This window comes from Protomyctophum parallelum (assembly GCF_964188405.1).
Source record: "Protomyctophum parallelum genome assembly, chromosome: 6".
Classification (NCBI taxonomy): domain Eukaryota; kingdom Metazoa; phylum Chordata; class Actinopteri; order Myctophiformes; family Myctophidae; genus Protomyctophum; species Protomyctophum parallelum.
In genome coordinates this window covers 25,013,031-25,027,289 of record NC_139701.1, presented here as the reverse complement: position 1 = coordinate 25,027,289, position 14,259 = coordinate 25,013,031, and the positions used below count along the sequence as shown (strand labels likewise).

The following is a 14,259-nucleotide window of genomic DNA, read 5'->3' as shown; positions in this document are numbered from 1 at the left end:
AGTACGTGGTGTGTATTTGTATGACTAGCTCTCAATGATGACGTAAGAAATATGGTCATTTGTGTAATCTGGTCCCAGCAAACCAGGCACAGATTTGCTGTTTTTCTTGCATACGCATAAAATGGCGGGTTGGCTGTCACGTTTTTTGGCGCAAAGTAACCACAGTATAATCAACTTATAACTACATACTCTATATAGTATATAGAGTATGTAGTTATAAAAACGTGACAGCCAACCCGCCATTTTACATATACATATACTATATATATAGTATATGTATATGTATACGTATGTCTTACGTCATCATTTAGAGCTAGTCATACGTAAACTATATACATAATCAGCAAATTGTGCCTGATCTGCTGGGACCAGAGTACATGGTGTGTGTATATGTATGACTAGCTCTAGTATAAAGACCTACATGTCAAGATTAGGCTTTAAACAATTAAATACAAATCCAACCAAGATGAAATACATTTAAAACAATTGACAATTTACAATAAGTAATACAATAATTATACTGTATAATATATTTTAATTCAGTTTATATACATTTCTTTTCATCACATATCAATGATTTATTTTTCTTTGAAAAACTAAAAAGGGAACTAGAATATATCTACATCGATAAAACTGTATTTCTTATATAGATAGAAACTTGAACCACACTTAATAATACTAGGTGTTTACATGCATAAAGTAGATAGTTAGCAAATAGTTACACCTAATAATTAGACATTTCAAACGTTCCTTCACAGAGATATTGAGATTCCACCGTTTACAGAATAATTATACTGTATAACATATTTTAATTCAGTTTATATACCTTTTTTTCATCACATATCAATGATTTATTTTTCTTTAAAAAACTAAAAAGGGATCCAGAATATATCTACATCGATAAAACTATTTCTTATATAGATAGAAACTTGAACCATACTTAATAATACTAGGTGTTTATATGCATAAAGTAGGTAGGTAGCAAATAGTTACACCTAATGATTATACATTTCAAACGTTCCTTCACAGAGATACTGAGATTTAACAGTTTACAGCGGTCGAAAGTACTTGCGCGCTCTGCTTGCGCACTAGTTGGCCATTTATGGCCTACTAGTGTGCAACAAGCAAGTATGCACTCGACAGAGTGCAGTTCTAGTTCTGTTTGTTTTCAGCAGGTGCAGTTGCAGCTTGCGTCTTGCACTCCTGACATATGTGGTGGCAATGTCTGTGGGCATTATTATGAATCAGTACAGATGTGGCGTAACATTTTCAAAGGAACTTTATCATTTCTCTTTACATTAGGAGGGGCAAGGGTCAAACAATATCACTTATATGCTTTGTCATGCAGTGACACAATCTAAACTAAATGCAGATATGGCTTTGAGCAAATTCAAAGAGGATCAGAGACTGTGGGCAGTGCTGTTTGGCACGGATTCTAAAGACAGGTTTACCCTTCATTTTGTTAGTTGGGTTGATGGTGGACTTTTAACTGTAAATCATGGCTGCGGGAGCTGTTTGATTATAGCTAGAACATCACAGTCAAAATATGATCTTTACAATACCTTCCTGGTATTTCTTTCTACATTTTTGTTTTCTCAAAGAGGATAACTTTCAAGCACTTTCTAAAATAAATTAAATGACAAAACAATCTTATCAATTTATATCATGAGAATCTGGTGTCAAGGGCATCTGTTGTATTAACCACTTGCAACCTGTTGTCCCCTATTTGATCTCTCAAAGGGAACTCATTATTATTAATTTTTTCATTTGTCCTTGCATCTGTACAGTATAATAATGCAATACACTGAATACAGTATACTGTTGTCACTCACTCACTAAAACACAAAATTGTATTTCCATACTGGTGCACTCATGCCAGCTTGTGTTTTTATTTCAAACCACATGGATTACCTCCTGGTTTGACATGACATTGATAAGAAACATGACTGGTTATGTTGTGGTGTGTTAAACCCAATGCTTTTGAACAGGTGGCTTGCGCACATCCAGTCTCTCACTGGTGCCATGGACAAAAGGTTTGCATACAGGAAAAGAAGAAGTCTGCACACAGCCTTAGCTCCAACACTGTTTATTATATTAAAACACTGACATTCTAGTAAAATACACAACGTTTACCTAAATACAATACATGACTCATGGCCGAAACGACGTGTATTTGACTAGAATGTCAGTGTTTTAATATAATAAACTGTTTTAATATAATAAACACTGTTGGAGGCCAGAACTAAGGCTGTGTGCGGACTTCTTCTTTTCCTAAACCCAAAGTGTTTCTCACCTATGTCCTGACCCCGGTCCAAAACCTGGTCTTCCAGCCCCAGGGCCAAATCCTGGCCCAGATCCTGGTCCAAACTTGTTCTGAAATTTGCTTCGGCAAGTTGGGGCATAAGAGGCCTTTCCCACTGCATAGCCAAGGACTCCAGCCACTGAAGAACAGAAACATTGTAACTATTGTCCCAATGACAGCTAAGGCTTGTTCAGACTGCAGATACGTAAATTTGGTTTGTTTCTCAAATCTGATCTTTAGGACTGACTGACCACACAGTAATTTGCAAGTTACCAGATTGGATTTGTGTATTCACATTTCACACATCGTTTACCTGTCTACATTGGTTGCTGTGGTACATAACAACATGGTGTCATTCACAGAAAATAGCATCTATATAAGTTCAATGGTTTAGTGTCCTAAATGTCCACATTGAGACACATCTTTAGAAATCAGATTTGAATCAAATTTAAAACCACCCAGGAATGTGGTTGACTTGCAAAATGTAGTTTATGTGGATACAGTAAGCTTAAGCTAAAATATTGTAATTGGGCTGCCAGTCTGAACTAACTTTACTGACAACAATGAAGGATTAGATTAGAAGCTATGAATTGAACTCCAGGCTGCTATCCTTACCAGACGAGATGCTACCCACCTGCTAGTTTGGGGAAAGGACCAAATCTCGTTGATGATTTCCAAATGCCTGCATAAAAATAAAACGTTTTTTTAAATAAGATACGGTATTAACATAACATCAGGATATGGAGGCTAAGTGATCTGAACGACAATGACTTACCATTATAGATGAGACCTCCAGTGACACCCATGCTGCCCACAGAGAGGGGAAGAGCTAAAGATAGAGAGTCAAAGGGCCAGAGTCATGTCAAGTCAAATAAACTATTGTTCCCTGATTACTGATCATCAGAGATATACACTATACCGAGTCACAGATCACAGGTTCTGCAATACTGCAGGATTTTTTTTTATTATACTATATATTTTTTTTGTATACTGCAAATATACTGTATTTTGAAATTATGCTAAAGTGAAGCAAATAGTAAAAACAATTCTATCTCCCCCATAGTTGTTCTGCTATGTCTTGGCTTGGCTGCAGGTTTGAACCGGAAGTGCACAAGACAAATTGGAATGTGTTTCCAGGTCAAATCTCCTACAGAGCCAATCAAACCGAAGCAAATCAACCTAAAATATTGTCTTAAATCAACACTATAGGCTATCATGTGTTGAGCTAATTGCAAAATTGTATTATCTTGTTACCTTTTCTAACTCTCTCTACGTGGTGATGTTTTTGAGGGCTATGGTGTCGATTTGCCATTGACAATGAATAGAGAATTTACGTCATATGTGTCTGAGCAAATGTGTATTTTTGTCCTAACAAACATTAAATGCCATTGACAATGAATGGAGAATTTACGTCATATGTAAACAAGCAAATTGGTATTTTTGTTAAACTCCCATTGACAATGAATAGAGAATTTACATCATATGTGTCTGAGCAAATCGACATGTTACGTCCTGATGATAATAAGAGCGCCCCTCACTTCACACAGGTGTTATTTCTAAGGTCACGGGCGACTTGGCTTTCACCCAGCAGGAATGTAAACGGATTGACTCACACTACCCAACCCTTTGTTTGGACTCTTATACAACAGCACTTATAGTCTATCCCGGAAGAGCACAACAGGGCCGGTTCTAGCTTGCCTCACTATAGGGTGGGCAGGACTAATATATGGGTGGGCGTCCCAGCACGCGCCACGGTCAAAACCCCCTAAACCCCCGAAATGCATAGAAAATGATCATATAACAACAACAAAAAACATCACATGGATGCACCTGGGACGTATCCTCAGTGATGTATCCTGAGGTCAACGGGGTTTCGGGTCTCTCAACATCATACCCCTCACTCAGGCGACCCAGCCGGGAGTGATCAAGTCCCGACTTACGTCCCAGTAGCTACCCTCAATCAGTCCCACTAGGGAAAGACCAGGGACACACAATCCGTTGGAACTACTCCAGAACTACTCTGCCAGGACGGTGTTCAGGTGGGTCTAAATTTCTATACAAATGCTCCCCATCCAATCAGAAATGATAAATGGTACAGATATTTTGTGGTCTTTTTTATATTGGATAAAAATAAATATTACCCATAACCTTTGATTGGGTGGGCAAGATGCACTTTTGGGTGCATGGGCTCTGCGCACCCCTGCCCCTCCCCCTAGAACCGGCCATGGAGCACAGCAAACCTACAACTACACTGATTCAACTCACATATTGAAGGTTTTGGGGATACATGTATAGCTATCTTATTTTCAAATACTGTACAATTATAAAGTATTAGAGTGTGTGTGTTTTGTAAAGTGTACCTCTGTACCAAAAGCTCTCCTCCTTGCATTCCTTCCAAATCTGTTTCACATCCTCGCTGTGGATATGGTGGTCACCACACTGTAAGACACACACAGTAAGACACAGTATAGGCCTACAGGTCACCTATCATCATGCTTCATTCATGCCCTTGGTGGTTCACCCTGCTGGTGGTCAAGTGATCATTTCCCTTTACCTTCCCCCCTCCTTTTTCAGCAGCTGAACTCGTCCCAGCAGCTCCCTCTGTCCTCACTACGACTGTCTGCTCTGTCGTTTCAGTACTCATGATGCAAATGAACAAGATATCACTCGTCTTCAGTAATTTGGCTGGACCTTTCTCAGTCAGAGCAACTGTGGTCTGTTTATTCCTGCTTTCAGTGCAACTGCACTGACTCCACCCCTCTTGTAAACATACAGTATCACAGAGGCCCGGCCCACTAAAAGGGGCGGCTGTAATAACTTGTAATAGATTCCAGAACAGTATACTCTCTCTCTCTCTGTCGCACGAGCACTCTTGCCAACTCACTCTCAGATAAGCTATAGGCCTATGCTTGAGAAAACATGGATTAGACAGAAATGTCCACAATAAAGAATAATGAATGTATAAACCACTTTTCAACTTTGCTTCTTTGGAAGACATACCTCACTTAAAAAAGGATTACCTCTGTACACTGTACAGTATCTGCAGCTGTTACACCCTGTCTGCTGTTTGTTGCTGTGGCTGTGTTTAGTATAGTGGCATGTATACTATACCAGTATTAAGTAATGCGGCAATGCCAGGTTTGGAAGTGTACTGTAGTGGGTGAGGTGAGACCATGTGATAAATGTGGACAGGCGTGAGGCTGTTGATACAAAGATGAACTTTAAACTTATTTATTTCCATGACCTGTTTACAATATGAATGTGGTTGACCTGTGATAATTAATTCTGCTGCTCAGTGCCATTGACTGTAAATTTAATTATCTCTAGCCTACTCGGGCATGATGGCACTGCTCGACTATCTGTGGGTTTGCACTTGAACTTGGACTTCACTTGAACAGAACACAATGTGTAAATTAATGATTAATTGGAATACATTAAGAAATCAGCTATGCCTGGTGTCATGTCATAAACTCTGTTTGAGCTGTGAGGACCTGCATTTGAATGCACTTATCTTGATTGTCTCCCTTCCCACCACCAAGCCTCCCACGCTTGAACATTGGCCAATTGTGCTGAGCCAAGTCGGGGGCACCATGGAGGAATTGAACCCTTGTCTAGTGGGCAGGGAGTTTACCCCTGCGCAACCTGCACGACCCACTCATCTCTTCTTTCTTGATTTTGACCTTGACCGTGACCTTGGCCTTTTCAAACCAAAGGTTGTTCATCTCATCAGAGCAGCCGTACTAATAATTCTGATTAATTTGAATGAAGATACATTTGTTCTCAACTTCTCAAATTGAGAACAAGACTATTAGACTACTATAGTTTTGGCTTCATATATGAGTTTATGCTTGCTAACCATATGAATGCCTGCATGTTTTTAACACTTATTAAAGGTATTAAGTGATATATTTTTAAAGGTTAAATCACTACATTCTGATAGTAATCATTGCTATAGTGTTTGTTCAGTAACAGGGGATTTTCACTTCAGGTAGGTGACAAACTTTCAGCCAATCAGGAGAGAGTAGCCATTTATCATCTTAATTTGTAGTGTTCCAGACATAGTTCCAGACAGTTCCAGTTCCAGCAGCAACGTCATCAAAATGTTATAGGTTTTGGGCGCCATCTACTGGCTATGATGGTGGATTCCACTGTCTGCTTCAGCATGTTGTATCTGCAGGCCTAAATAAAATCAATGATGAATATCTTGATTTCTTTCATTTGTTTCTCTGAAGTTTCTGTGCGAATTAAACAACATATGCATTAATTATACTAACCATTAGTTTCAGAATTAGATGTAGAATCAGATGTTTGTGGTCGCATTCAATTCAACTCAATTCAAAGGAGCTTTATTGACATGAGAAAACATACGTTTGCCAACGCAAGTGTAAAAATACAATAAAAGCAGTTGAAAAGGGGGAAAGTATATACAGTTTGGAGGGAGTACAGGCATACAGCATTGTGTAAACAGAGAGGTCACATTGCATCGGCATATACAAGCATCGGTATAACTACTTTGTTTTCTCAGATTACTTATAATTGAAATAGTCCAACATATTACTTTCTGGAATAAAAAATAATAAAATAAACACCTTGACATGATACACCCGGTCATGATGATACACCCTGTCCAATGCATTCAAATAAAAAATAAACTATACAATCAAGTGATTGTATCAAGACAGAAAACATTTCAGCTCAATGTTTCAATGTAGAACGTTTTATTATTCTTTGGCTGTACTTCGTGTAACATTTATATTTTTAATAGAATACTGTTATGAACAACAGGTAAATTACTTGATATGAAATGACAGATAATAAACTTGCAAAAAAAAGACTTAAACATCATGTCTGGATACAGTTGCAGCTTTTATTCTGTTAATGAATAATACATAATTATCCGCAGTGTCTTTAAGTTGTCAGAATGTCTGTGTAAGCCCTGTCGAATTAAGTATTGTAGTATTGTCGGCACTTTACTTTCAGTTTAGATTGACAGTTACTGAGGAACTCCTTCACAGCCTCTTTTTCTCTACTATTTACACACCACTCACGAGAGAGGGAGAAAGGAAAAGCCTTAACATTTCGTCAAATAATATCATTATTTTAGCATGGAACTTCAGTTGTGTTCAGATTGATCTCCCTGGTTTACTAGTGTGTGTGTGTGTGTGTGTGTGTGTGTGTGTGTGAGACATACTGTACATTTGAAAATAAACCTGTAAATGAATGAACCCTTCCATCCATACATGTTGTAAAAAAAAGAAAAAGAAAACCAACCTTTTCATGTAAAAAGAAAATCACCCAAGGATTAGTCTAATCTCTGTGATTGACAGGAGAGATGATCAGAGGAGCAAGGTTTTTACCACCATCAGTATGTCCAGGACAGAAAAATGGATAGAGTTTCTCAGTGAAGGTGCAGCCAATGAAAGAGTGGATATTAACTCCCGTCTCCACATCGTAAAAGGAGACCAGACCCTCCTCATAATCCACAAACACTCCCACTTTCTGTAGCTTCTCTCGTACAGGGATGACAGCAGGCTCAGCAGCCGCATAGTACATAGTATTTCCATTCCTCAAACATATCGTCCAGTAACCGTTGTTGGGACTCCGTGTGATGGAATCCAGCTTTCTGTCGATGGACTCTCTGGCCACTCCTAAATTCCAGCGAGTTTTGTCTTTAACCTCAACCTCATAGTAAAACCTTCCTGAGGAGAAGCTTTGTTTTCCTAAGACAAAAAGATATGGAGAGAATCTTTGTGTGTTGTCTGTGAGAAGACCGTTTTCTATTCTTTTCTTCTTCTTCTTCACCCGTTTTCCATCCTCAGATAGAATGAGATGGGGATTTGCTGAATTGGGGTCCAGTGTTACATCCACTGCATATTGCTGGACCCTCCTCAGCTCAGCATCATGCAGCTTCTTCTCCATCTCTTTACCGAGTGCCTTCTCCAGCTGAGCCACAGCTATCCTCACAGTCCCCACATATGAAGGCTGATGGATGGTGACCTTTGACCAGTCCTTGGTGGGTGGAGGGGTGTTGATAGATGTAAAGTTCTGGAGGAGGTGGAGGTGGTCTTCTGTGTCTAAGAGCTGTTGCAGCTCAGAGCTTCTCTTCTTTAACTCAGTGATTTCCTGTTGCAGCTCTTTAATGAAGCCTTCAGCCTGTTTCCTTGTTGTTGTAACCTTCTCTTCAATCACATCGACAACCTCAGCCTGGCTTCTCTCAATACAGCTGCTCAGAGCCGTGCAGACCTGCACACTGTCTGCTATCTCCCTGTCTGCATCTTCCAGGCTGAGATCTACTGAGTGTCTGACCTCCTGAATTTTCATTTGTCTTTCCTGGATCATCTGCTGAACTTCAGCCTCTGTCTTTCCCAGCTCAGCCTTCTTTCCTTCACAGCCGTCTTCCAGAGATATAATTTGATGTAACTTGTGGTCCGACTCTGTGCAGAACTGACAAACACACATATGGTCAGTCTTACAGAACAGCTTCAGAGGTCTGTCATGTTTTCTGCACATAATGTCTTCCAGGTTCTTTACAGGGTCGATTAGTTTGTGTCGTTTAAACGCAGAGACTCTCTGATGAGGCTCCAGGTGAGTCTCACAGTAGGAGGCCAGACACACCAGGCAGGACTTCAGCGCCTTGAGCTTGGTCTCAGTACAAATGTCACAGGAGACTTCATCTGGCTTAGCAGGTTCTTGCTTGTAACTGTTTTCCAACTTCCGGAACTGATCAGCCAAGTCAGAAAGGCAAGTATTGACAAAGACACGTGGTCTCTTTTTGAAATATTTTTTGCATAGTGGACACTGACGCAAATTAGTGTCCCAATAATGTGTGATACAGTTTTTGCAGTAGTTGTGTCCGCAAGGAATGGTGACTGGATCGGTGAACACGTCCAGACAGATAGAACACAGGAACTGCTCTTCAGACAGGAAACTGTTGGCAGATGCCATTTCTACACACAGAGAATTAAAAGAAAGTCACCAGAGGTAGTTTGTAAATGCTACTTATCACCGTACAGGTTACGTTAGTTAGTTAGTTTAATTTATTGTCCACGTGTGGAAATTTGTCTTTGGTCTTCAACAACAGTAAAAAACAAACAGTTACAACAACACTTACACAATTATTTTCTCATGGCAAAAAAGTACAGGACAACAGTGGCAAAATAGTTACAGTATGCTGATGCCATGAATGTAACACAGGAGCTTTCATTGTTCTAGTTATCTTCTTTGATATGGAGAGAAACATTGTATTATGCCCTCTCTTGAAAACTGTGATTCAGTCAGGACCACAGTACACTCACCTCATATATTCCATTTTAACCATTTAAATGTAACTTAGTATGCTGCCTGGCTAATTCAGGGAATATGTAAAAATATAGGATGCTCCCTGAATTAGCCAAGCAGCATGCTAAGATGCAATAAGTCCCATACAAGAACGGTTATATGGGCCCAAAGCAAGACTATCGACTTCAGTTTAACTTGAGAGCCATACAAAACATGCAGTCCTTGACTCTCACTATATCTGGAGGACATTTCTCTAGTAGTGGGAGGCCAGGTAGAAGCCAGGTGGCTGCACTCAACACTTGGCCCCGGCAGGTAAACATTAAATTAAATTTGGTTCCATTTGAGTTAGATTTACATATATTGTGTAAGCAATGCACTGTACGTACCTTAAATCCAGGAGGCAGGGTCTTCTTGGCTCTGTCAGTCTCTCCCACAGCTACACGACAATCCTCTAAAAAGAACACACACACACGAACACACACACACACACACACGAACACACACACACACACACACACACACACACACACACACACACACACACACACACACACACACACACACACACACACACACACACACACACACACACACACACACACACACACACACACACACACACACACACACACACACACACAGACACACTGTTGCAACTAATATGCAACCAAACATTGTTCAAAGAACACACACCCTATTGAAAAATGTGTGAGACTGGAAATGTCTGACAGCATGATGTTTAACACCACTAATACCTGGTCATTATTTAGCCTACTCAATTTATTTAAATGTAGGGGTCATTATTAGCCTACTAAATGTATTTATTTAAACGTATTTAAATGTATGGGAAAAATACTGGCACCAGGATGCTATCCTCTACGCCAGACTCAACACAATATATTATTTTTCACTAGAACCATATTTGTGTTTGTGTCTCGGATGGATCTCTCTTCAGTACTGTGCTAGGCATAGATTTGTCCTACCCCCACATCTGTGGAGGAAGCCTGATCTTGAAACACTAAAACCCCATTGATGGGGACAACCAAACCCTAACAGTAACACTGGGACAACCAATGAGTCAGAGTGCATTTGAATGTTTAAAAATAGCCTAAGTAATATAGAATAAGTCGCCAGATATAAAGCGTCACTGACAATTGCATGGGTCTACACTAGTTGTACTGTAATGTACTGTAATTCTGCAAACTGTTTCAATCAATCAATCAATCAATCAATCTGCTGTAGGCTACTCACCTGTCTTTAGGTTGTCAGTATTTCAGTAAAAGTCCAGTTGGATGAAGGTTTTGAAGAGAGAGTCAGTGTTGACTCTTGTGTTGTCAGACTCAGTGTCACCACCCCAAACTACTGTCACTGTTTTGCTAAGTTTTTAGAATACTGAGAAACTCCTGGCTGCCGGCTGGAGCTGCCTTTCCTCACAGCCGCCAGTTTACACATTTCTCTGTCTGTGGCTGTGCATGTTATCGTTATGTGCTCTTGGCTACAGCCTCTGGCTGGGCTACCACTGCCTTACAGGCTTGCACTGCCACTGCCAGTCTGCCACCTAGTGCCAAAACTGTTAAAGGACCTATAACATAAAATTCTACTTTTTCTATTTCTTTTGTGTTTTTGGGGCTCCCATGTGTGTTTTCTATCCCAACAAATAACCAATTTTGAACAATCAGGCATTCATGTCATATGGGTGTTTTAATGGAAATTGCTCTCAGGAACAGCTCGGCTGATTTTGGCCTCAATGTCACCCTACTTTGTATAATTCCTCCTCTTCTTCAGTCTTCAGTTCCAAATTTGCATTTCCACTTTGTTTACAATGTCCACCATTGTTGATTTTCCAAGCTGGCATGGAATGGAAACAAGCCTGGTTTTATCTAGCATCAGTATTATAATGACTCAAATATTAAATAATCTGCATATCAGCACCCCCACCACCTCAGGACATTGTGGTACTGCAGCTAAAACTGCTTTCAAAGTCCAGAAATAAATGATAAGGCCTGGTTATATCAGAGTGGTGATTGAGGCTCAAACCATTAGAAATAACTTTGAGGGACATAGACCATATGATTATTAAATATTAAAAGCAGTTTTAAAATGCATGTTATTTGCGCTTTAATGTAACAAAGGCATGTAATGACCCCTGTTGACCTGTATGACAAATAGAAATATTGAGGCAATTTGAGGGGGAGAAAGAAAGTAGTGTTCAAAAGGTAGTAATTGTATTAGCAGTAGTAATATATTATTATTATTATTATTATTAATAATGCCCATCACGTCCAACCCAATCACAAGCAAGCAGTTAATTGCCACATACTGTAGAACAACCCACCTTATTTTCGCAGATAAGTAAGCCTGAGATGAGGCTAACTGTGTCCAATCACATGCCATGTCTACTGCCGTACTTATTATTAGACTGGGTCCGTTTCCCAAAAATATGAACCCCGAAGGCAAATCGTGTTAATTTATTACATACATGTTTTCTAGGGGTATTACGGTCTGCTGAATCCAAATCTGCTGTATGTATAACAAAGAAATGGCAGCTAAGCCCTCAAAATAGACAATTTAAATATGGTGGCCACCACTGTGCTGAAACATAATAAAACTATATGTTAAGGTAGAAAATAGACTGAAATGTCATTTTTTATGTTTTCATATATGGGGAATACATTGACATATTCATATTTATTTAAGATCAATTGTGATCAACTTTTATATAATTTATATTGTGAAAATTGGTCTCTTTAGTAATTAATGTTTTTTTTGTTTTTGTTATGATGAATAATTGCTTCAAGCCTTAATTTGTGTTTCTGACTTGTATTTGCATGCAGCAGACACATGGACTTAGTCCAGTCATCCTCAGTGTTCTGGCAGGTGTTGCCAAGTTTCTTGCAACTGCACGCTTCAATGCATGTGTCCTTTCCTGCAGCCGCAGCGTTGACTGAGACACCCCTTTGTGCAACTGCATGACGTGATTTCCCTGCATGCTTTTGGCATTGGTGGCAGGGAAAGCAGCCGTGGCACCAACTGACCATTCAGGACTCAGTTATAATCTATAAGGGTCCATTTGGTTACTCTATATCATTTAGCTGTAAAGAGATAAGAAATGTGGGTGGATGATTTCCATGAAACCATGTGGTTTCAAGAGAATAACCGTCCCATAGACAGCTCAGCATAATTTCCTGTCAGTATAGGCTGGGGTGCAAAACCCAAACTCAACTGTAGGCCTACTACACCATGCCTAGCCCCTCTCGGGACCCCCGGTTGAGCTCTTTTCATCGTTCACCCGTAGGGTCCCTCTGCAGTTCGTAAGCCCACAATAGGACGCAGCTGTACATACCCTCCCCCATGTTTCAAAAGAGAGACAGAGACAACGGAAACGTCAGAGAATTTTCATTTGGCACAGAAGCTGTTAAATATTTTTTTTACCGTTTTGGCTGTTCTGAAATTCTCTCTTCCTTCCTTATTGACTTCCCATTGTACCACCTCCAGCACCGGGACTGGCTAGCTGCACGTCCCTACGTTCCTGCCTCTGATCTGCTCTGTCTCAGCTCCACCACCACCACCAGGCCGCAGCACGGCCGCAATGGAGGGTATGTACAGCTGCGTCCTATGTGGGCTTACGAACTGCAGAGGGACCCTATGGGTGAACGATGAAAAGAGCTCAACCGGGGGGGTCCCGAGAGGGGCTAGGCATGGTGTAGTACAGTTGAGTTTGGGTTTTGCACCCCAGCCTACTGACAGGAAATATGCTGAGCTGCATGTGTATCGGACGGTTATTCTCTTGAAACCACATGGTTTCATGGAAATCATCCACCCATATTTCTTATCTCTTTACACAACTAACGGTAATAAAACAGGGGAGTAAATTATGCCACTCAGTCACACATCATGATGATATCAGATTTATATCTATATAACACAGAGGTTAACGTTATGCGACATGAAAATCAGCATCACACGTGCAGTGAGTCTGTAACTATTACACTTTACAGCCATACACGGCACAATTTGGCACCAGCTGTCATTATATCCAGATAGTAAAAATAGTCCCAAAATAGCAGGAGTAGTGTTGAGTAGAGACGATTCGAGTTGGTTCTCCAATCATGGCCCATAGCACTTACCCCACCCCCTTAGATAGCATTTCTGTAGACTTAGATAGCATTTGATACAGACTTATAGCATGTTATGTAGACAGCACTATAATTGCATTGTCATAGCACGTCATAGTACATATGTATAGCATAGTAGTATACATGTATAGTTTCATTATATAGATATTCCACTGTTACTTTCTTAGCTTACGCATGTTTCATGATAAATGTTTTTATGTGATGTATTCCCATGCTTTTTTGTTCTTGCTTAATGTAAGTCGCTCTGGATTAAGAGCGACTGCTAAATGCCTAAATTGTAAATTGTAAATTGTTCTGTGTTACATTAAGTTGTTGTGCTAGAGTGCTTGCCAGTTTACACCACTAGAGGGGGGAGTGGTCTCCACCCAGAAATCGGCCAAAATGTATACTAGCCTACTGGTAGGAGCCTGGGACCGAGGCTAACTGGTGGTAGGCAGGAAAATGTCAACCAGAATAACCCGTTCTGAGTGAAACTCCTCCCTATGCACTGGCCCTATACATACAGCAGATTTGGATTCAGCAGCCCTTAACCCTAGAAAACAT

General features: G+C 40.1%; 2 protein-coding genes across 2 annotated transcripts; both read right to left on the bottom strand.

The window, feature by feature from the left end:
* Positions 1–615: 615 nt before the first annotated feature.
* ociad2 (OCIA domain containing 2) lies at positions 616–5,031 on the bottom strand. The gene is made up of 6 exons (XM_083766567.1): positions 4,857–5,031; positions 4,663–4,741; positions 3,078–3,131; positions 2,937–2,984; positions 2,294–2,441; positions 616–1,225 (listed from the first exon to the last, which is right to left on the bottom strand). Exons 1-6 carry the CDS (start codon positions 4,944–4,946, stop codon positions 1,153–1,155), a joined length of 492 nt encoding a protein of 163 aa, XP_083622693.1. The 5' UTR covers positions 4,947–5,031; the 3' UTR covers positions 616–1,152.
* A 2,578-nt stretch (positions 5,032–7,609) lies between these two features.
* On the bottom strand, positions 7,610–9,247 carry LOC310860145 (E3 ubiquitin-protein ligase TRIM39-like; the record flags this gene model as incomplete). Its single annotated transcript, XM_083766922.1, has 1 exon — positions 7,610–9,247. The coding sequence occupies one exon, from the start codon at positions 9,245–9,247 to the stop codon at positions 7,610–7,612; it is 1,638 nt and encodes a 545-aa protein (XP_083623048.1).
* Positions 9,248–14,259: the final 5,012 nt, after the last annotated feature.